Source organism: Nematolebias whitei, chromosome 22, assembly GCF_014905685.2.
Source record: "Nematolebias whitei isolate Nwh7 chromosome 22, NemWhi1, whole genome shotgun sequence".
Classification (NCBI taxonomy): Eukaryota; Metazoa; Chordata; class Actinopteri; order Cyprinodontiformes; family Rivulidae; genus Nematolebias; species Nematolebias whitei.
This window is the reverse complement of record NC_056519.1, coordinates 219259-227537: the sequence shown is the minus strand read 5'-3', so window position 1 is coordinate 227537 and position 8279 is coordinate 219259. Positions and strand designations below refer to the sequence as shown.

The following is an 8279-nucleotide window of genomic DNA, read 5'->3' as shown; positions in this document are numbered from 1 at the left end:
TATGTATGTATATGTATGTTTATGTATGTATATATGTATGTATATGTATGTATATGTATGTATATGTATGTTTATGTATGTATATATGTATGTATATGTATATGTATGTATGTATATGTATATATATGTATGTATATGTATGTTTATGTATGTATGTATATGTATGTATATGTATGTTTATGTATGTATGTATATGTATGTATGTATGTATATATGTATGTATATATATGTATATGTGTATATATGTATATGTGTATATATGTGTATATATGTGTATATGTATATGTGTATATATGTGTATGTATATGTGTATATATGTGTATGTATATGTGTATATATGTGTATATATATGTGTATATATGTGTATATATATGTGTATATATTTGTATATATGTATATATATTTGTATATATGTATATATGTGTATATATATGTATATATGTGTGTATATATATATATATATATATATATATATATATATATATATATATACTGTGTATATTCAGGTAATTATTTATCTGAGAGCACACGCCAGGTAAGATCTCGATAAGATAGAAAGGCGCTATATAAGTACAGTCCATTTACCGTAACCATTTACCATAATCTCAGCGTGACCTCAGCAGAAGTAAGGAGTACCTTCAGGAGGATTAATCCGCACAAGGCAACTGGCCCAGACAACATCCCCGGAAAAGTGTTTAAGGAATGTGCTGATCAGCTCTGTGAAGTGCTGGCAAACATCTTTAACACCTCACTTACCCTGGAGACAGTTCCCACCTGCCTGAAGACTGCCACCATCATCCCAGTCCCAAAAAGCTCTACAGTGACTGGTCTGAATGACTATCGGCCAGTGGCCCTCACCCCGATAGTCGCTAAATGCTTTGAAAAACTGGTCATGACTCGCATCAAAACAACCATCAACATCGAGGACCCTCATCAGTATGCATACCGTGAGAACCGATCAACAGAGGATGCCATCTCCTCTGTGGTCCACACTGTGCTCAACCACCTGGAGCAGAAAAACTCTTACGTCCGTATGCTCTTTGTGGACTTCACATCCGCCTTTAACACCATGATCCCCCAAACCCTGATGGACAAACTATCCACACTAGGACTAAGCCCCTCCATTTGAAACTGGGTACTAGACTTTTTAACAAACAGACCACAGTTAGTGAGGATCCACTACCTCTCCTCCTCCACCATAACCCTCAGCACTGGCTCTCCTCATGGCTGTGTGTTGAGCCCCCTCCTGTTTACTCTGCTCACGTATGATTGTGCAGCTACCCATCCAGGCTGTCACATTGTAAAGTTTGCAGATGATACAGCGGTGGTGGGATGCATCACAAACAATGATGAGTCCAGCTACAGGCAAGAGGTAGAACACCTGGAGAGCTGGTGCAAAGAGAACAACCTTCACATCAATGTGAAGAAGACAAAGGAGATGATTGTGGACTTCAGAAGGAACAAAAACATCTACACCCCCCTGAACATAAGAGGATCTGCGGTGGAAGTGGTCTCCAGCTACAAGTACTTGGGTGTACACATGAATGACAACCTCAGCTGGAGCAACAACACCACCAGCCTGATCAAGAAAGCTCATCAGAGACTCTACTTCCTCAGGCGGCTGAGATGAGCTGGTCTGGGTAGCTCAGTCCTCACCTCCTTCTACAGGTGTGTAGTGGAGAGCATCCTGTGCTCGAGCATCAACGTGTGGCATGGAGGGTGCACAGCTGCAGAAAGAAAAGCTTTGCAGAGAGTGGTGAAGGCTGCACAGAAGATGTTGGAGTCAGCCTCCCCACCATCACAGACATCTACACCTCCAGATGCAGGAAGAGGGCCACCTGCATCATGAAGGACCACACTCACCCAGCGCACACACTTTTTGCCCCACTCCCCTCAGGAAGGAGGTTAAGGAGCATTAAGTGTAGAACCACTAGACTGAGGAACAGCTTCTACCCTGAGGCTGTTAGACTCATGAATCTCTAACTAGAATAATCACTGTGAAAAACCACATCATGTTGCTGCTGATCTGTTTCATGTTGCTGCTGATCTGTTTCAATGTTGATGTGTTCATGCGTGCACATCTGCTCACAGACTCATGTTCATGTTTGTGCTGATGTTCAATGTTTTATGTTATGAGTGCTTAGTGTATATTTAGTTGATGTTTTTCTTAGTTCATATCTTAGATGTTGTTACTGTTTTTCTTATACATTTTATTGTTGGATGTAACTGGGACCTTGTGTACATAATTTCGCTCCACCACATGTACTACATGAGGTGCGAATGACAATAAAGAAACTCTGACTCTGATAACATAGCTGGTCTCACCACTGTCTTGAAAATACCTTGATGCATGCTCAATAATCCAGGTAGAAAAATCTAAAAATTTATGTCTAGTCCTCTGGACATTCATAAAACAAAACAAAACAAAAAATCTAGAAACGTTTCGTCTTTCATCCGAAAGACTTCTTCACTGTCTTGTCTTTTGCTGACACCCTTTTGCCACAAATCACTCAAGAAACTTTTCTCCATCCACTCCATCCTGCTTGGACTCTCTTCTTCACCTCTTGACCACATTCCCCATTTTCCTGGACAGTGGACCCCAAGTCCTTGAAGTCCTGCACCTTTGTGACCTCTGCTCCTTTTAGCCTCACTGTTCCACCTCCTCCCTCTCATTTACACACACGGACTCTGTCTGACTATGGCTGACTTTCATTCCTCTTCTTTCAAGTGCATAACTCCACCTCTCCCAAGTTCTCTTCCACCTGTTCCTTGTTCTCACCACAGATCACAATGTCATCTGCAAACATCATAGTCGGCAGGGATTCTTGCCTGACCTCATCGTTAGTCAGTCCATCACTAAAGCAAACAATAAGGGGCTCAGAGCCCATCCTTGATGCACTCCACCTCCACCTTGAAGCTATCTGTCACTCCTACAGCACATCTCACCACTGTCCTGCTGTCATCATACATGTCCTGTACCAGTCTAACATACTTCTCTGCCACTCCAGATTTCCTCATGCAATACCACACCTCCTCCCGCGGCACTTTGTCATATGCTTTTTCTAAATCTACAAAGACACAATAAAGTTCTTTCTGACCCTCTGTACTTCTCATCAACATCCTCAAAACAAAGATGACGTCTGTGGTTCTCTTTCTTGGCATGAAACCATACTGCTGCTCACAGATAGTCACCTCGTCTAAGTTTTGCTTCCACAACTTTCTCCCAGATCTTCGTTGTTTAACTCATCAGCTTAATTCCCCTGTAATTGCTATAACTCTGTACATCACCCTTGCTCTTAAATCCCTTGCATTTTTTTCATTCATTCAACCTTTATACAGGTTAATCCCATTGAGTCTCAGGGACTCATTTACAAGAGAGACCTGAATTTTAACAAGGAGTCATAACAGTGGACAACAATAGACAATCATAAAGGATGTGTACAAACTTATTATTATTTTTTAATAGCTTTAATCCCTGCCTTAAGTATTTGGGTGATTTAGCCTACAAACTATTTTTCTGAACCATTTTGGTCTTGGTGTCCTCAGGCTATTTCTGTGAGTAGCAAGTTGGCCATCTTGACTAAAACATTTATTGTACATGATGATTAATTGTTTTGGGCGGATCGGTCTTTTTGCATGTGTTAAGCCTGCTTCTGTGATTCCATCAGGAGGTTGGCTTGAAACACAGCAATGAAGGCTACTTATGGGACAGATCTGGTTGGCAGGCTGCAGAATGAAAGATGAAACATTTCTCCCTTAAAGAAACTGGTCCAGATGGCATGATTTAACCTTTTTTGTTGCCTTAAATATGGTGTGAGTGCCTCTCTTGCAAAGTCTGACAAGGAAGGAGATGAGAACAAGGAAGTGCTACTCCAGCAGCTCCTGAAAGTCTTCCATTTAGTATCTTAGACATTCCAAGAAATCCACAAGATGGCTGACTGAGAACATTTCTATAAACTTTGTAATTTCGCGGCAAACTTATGATGTTGAGGGCCGCACTGGGTTAAACTCGGGAATCTCTGTCCGACGCATGTTTCCAAACTGACGTCACTCCAGGTCACTTCTTTGTGTCATGATCGGTTTATTCCATTTCAAATTTCCATGCTTTAAACATTACAGACCGAGACACATACTGACCAGGTCTAAACTTCTGATAAATGCTTAATGGCATAACTCTACGGCGTCTTATAACACGGTCAACAGAAAATATGACGACCCCGGGTGCACCCAACTTCCTCATCCATACAAAACCAGAACGCCAGTTAGCACGTCATTTATATCTGGTGACGGTCAACACACACACACACTGACACACCCACCACCCAAGTGTCAAAGCTGCGTGCTCACCTGTCAAGCCATCAATTACTTATTTTACTAATATGGCTCTTACACTTTGTATGTAGTGCAATATTCTTCTTAAATGATTACCGTATTTTTTTTTTTTTTTTTGCTGCCTTTATTGTATCAATCAACCTTTATTTCTACAGGTAAATCCCATTGAGCCTCGAGGACTCATTTACAAGAGAGACCTGATTTAACAAAGAAAGATGAAACAATGGACAACAGCAACAACAATAAACAGTTATAAAAAGCATACTACAGTTTTATTTTTTAATTTTTTTTTGTAGTTTGTAGACCACCAAAAATTTTGGCACACAACCAGATTTTGTCAATAGGTTGTCAGCTAGACAGCCTGAAAAATGTCCTTTTGTCGAACCCTGGGTAAATTATTTTTTATCCGACTGTGGCAGGGAGGGAGGGTGGGTAATTGAGTGAGTGGTCGGTCCTGTGTTTCAAGCTGTATCATGATTGTCTGAAAGGTGCATCTTGGATATTTGTTGTCTTTAATAATGTTTTGTGCTCACGCTGTTTGCAGCAATTGCTTAATTATAGTTTTTTTTGTATAGTTTAATGTTTTAGTTTACATGAATGCTAATAAAGTTGTATTTCCTTTGTGCCAATCTGTGTACTTGTGCTGCAGAGACTGTTTACCTGTTCGGGGGATGGGATGGTACACAGGATCTGGCAGACTTCTGGGCTTATAGTGTTCAGGAGAACCAGTGGGCCTGCATCTCCAGAGACACTGAAAAAGAGGTGAGAATGGCTTCAAAATGTTTATTTTGGTTAAGGTTAATACTGAAAGAGCTTTTTTTTCCCAGTTCTGTTGTGAAAACCAGCTTCTTTCAGCTCTGTCTGCTTTCTAAAGTAAAGTCACTCCTTAGCCATAGCGATCTGGAGAAGGCCATCCATGCCTTTGTGAGCTCTAGGCTTGATTACTGTAATGCCTTATACAGTGAGGAAAATAAGTACTTGAACACCCTGCGACTTTGCAAGTTCTCCCACTTAGAAATCATGGAGGGGTCTGAAATTTTCATCTTAGGTGCATGTCCACTGTGAGAGACATAATGTAAAAAAAAATCTGGAAATAACCATGTATGATTTTTAAATAATTTATTTGTGTGTTGCTACTGCAAATAAGTATTTGAACACCTGCCAATCAGCAACAATTCTGGCCCTCAAAGACCTGTTAAGCCCCTTATCCACGGGGCTTTTTGGTACTCCTATGTAACTAGTTGTGGCCGATTGCGTGATTTATCAACAATGCCTCTAGTGGTGGAACCCACCCCATTTTTGGGACCTAAATCACTGAGGTCCCAGGTCTGGTTCTTGTAGGGTCTAGTTGTGACATCAGCGCACTGTAGGTCACTGATTGGTCAGGGGGCGTATTCATTGGTGGAGGGCGGAGATTCAGTCTTCCACCGGAAATCAAAATCCACCATTTTCATTTTCACCCACATAAAAGACAACAAGAAATCGGAGGAGCTTATTTTGGAATATTTTATAAGCTAAAACAAATAATCATGGCACAACCGTGGTCGAATGCTGAAGTTCAGGCATTTCTCTGTTTGCTGGCCGATGAACAAGTGCAGCGCGAGCTAGATGGAACGAAACGAAATGAAAAGATTTTTCAAGAGGTGTCTGCGCAGATGGCGGTGCAGGGCTTCCATCGCACACCAAAGCAAAGAGGAAAGCTTAAAAAACTAATAGTTGATGGTGAGTGTATTTTATTTACTTTAAGCATATTTCCTTTTCCTCATGCAACCGTTTCTTTGCGTTTTCTGAAAGTACTCTGCACAAACGAGGCTGACTTGGTTACGTCGTCATTAGTTAGCATCATTGCTAACTGTACTCTGTTGCTGTTTTTCCACTCTTATTTTGATGCAGAAAGTCCCACTGAACATGAAGGTTCGCCAGATTCTGCTTTTGACTGTCCAATCCGCCCCGCTTCTGACCCTTCCGGACCACACCAGCTCCAAGTACATCTACGCCACTAGGCACATGCACGCCACCGGGCACATCTACGCCACCGGGCAACACGCAGCAGAGCGGCACCGAACAGCACCTGTTACTAGGTAAGAAGAAGCAACAATCGTGTTTAACATCACATTGATCATGTCGATATGAATGTTGTTTTGTTTTTGTTGTAAAACACCTTGCATGTATTCAAACTACTTGTTTATTCAGTTGTAATGGATAACTGTTAAATTTAGTTATTCATTTATTACTTAAACTTTCATTTATGAAGTTTATTATTGAAATTATACAGGGTGTAGTGATTTTTGTTCAGATTAACGATGCTCTGTTCTTTTTCTAAATGAGCACAAACCATTGTAAATGACTACATGTAGTTTATTGATGCCCACCTGCTTACTATCATTAAAGTACTAGACTGCTTTATGAACAGAATCATTTCTGATCTTGTGAACAAACACCTTTTGAAATTAGCAGGAACTTTAATGTAAATAATTTATTTAAAAACTCTACCTGTACTTCATCATCTAACAGCCATTTTCTTATGTGTTATTCCTAGGCAATAGAAAGCGCAGATCAACAAGTGCAGCAGAGAGCTTTGTTTCTGCACATACAGAACAAGAGGAGATGAACTGGAAGCAGAGAGAGGAACACTTCCATTTTATTTGTGAGGATGCCAAAAAAGCAAGGCAAGAAGAAGCTGCAGCAGCGAGGAAGCAGGAGAAAGCAATTAGGAGGGAGGAGATGGCCTTGAGGAGAGAGGAAGCAGATGTTCGCAGAGAGGAAGCAGCACAGCGAAGGCAGGAGGCTGAACAGAGTGCTGCTTTCAGTCAGGCACTCCTTGGGGTGCTGGAATCCATTGCCCGTTCCATGGCAAACAGACATGTTTAAAAATATTTAGAGTAGATCATAGTTGATCTATAGAAATGTAGATCCTGCAAAGTAAGCCCACAAATAGCCAAACATGTAGCTTGTTAAGGTTGCATATATAATTAGTGTATAATTGTTTTTTTGTACAGGTCTTTATTTCTAATAAAAGAAACATTTTCAAGTCTTGAGCTTCCATCTGATCATCAAAAGTGAAGTGCTTACAGTGTTTTTTTACGTCAATAGTGTAGATAAGTGAAGTAATTGTTTTTTACCTGTAACAATGCTGCTGAAGATTCTCAGTTATCCTTGACACGGCAAATCCCCCCCAAAACAGATAAAAACAAAACCACAGGACTTTTTTTAAAACTGAAGACGTTTCGCTAATCATCCGAGGAGCACTCACAATTCAATGAAAAAAGGAATCTGGGATTAAAGTTATAAAGCTGTGGTGTTCTGTAAGCTTGCTGGAGATTGATCTGCATGTGTCAGTCTCCATAATACAAGCTGACGGCACACCACAGCTTTATAACTTGAATCACACTCCTCGTTTCATTCAATTGAGAAAGAGCCTCGGATGAGAAGTGATACATCTTCAGTTACAAATAAAGTCCAGGTTTTTTATTTATGTATTTTTTTTGGTTTTATCTGTAATGAGTACTGAAAAACGTAACCATAATACAGAATGTCCATGTGTTGTAAATGAACATTGCAGTGAAGTTAAAAAGGTGTAGGAATTGTGTAATCTACGTTTACAATCATCCTCATTCAGGAGGTTTTCAGTCATTGCATGTCAAACACCTCGGCCATGATGTCCATCCTGTGGATCCAGCAGCTTCTGCATCTATTTCGCCCAAGGTCAAAAATTCTCTCCACGACTTTCACTGTGGTAAAAAGGAGCGCTAACTTAATATTACTAAACAGCACTTCAATCATGAAGATAATTTGCGACAGCTTAATTTAAAGAGCTGCGTGGTAAACATAAGCTCTGAAAGAGTTGTTAAATATCAAATCAAATGTAGGTTATTATGTAATGTACGTAATATATATATATATATATATATATATATATATATATATATATATATATACATACATAC

At 40.1% G+C, this 8279-nt stretch overlaps 1 protein-coding gene across 1 annotated transcript in view; it reads left to right on the top strand.

The window, feature by feature from the left end:
- mkln1 (muskelin 1, intracellular mediator containing kelch motifs) overlaps positions 1–8279 on the top strand; it is a gene marked incomplete in the record, with an annotated part of 120689 nt that overhangs the window by 30079 nt on the left and 82331 nt on the right. Inside the window, 1 exon segment of the mRNA XM_037695953.1 lies at positions 4982–5094. Coding sequence (XP_037551881.1) covers positions 4982–5094 — 113 coding nt within the window.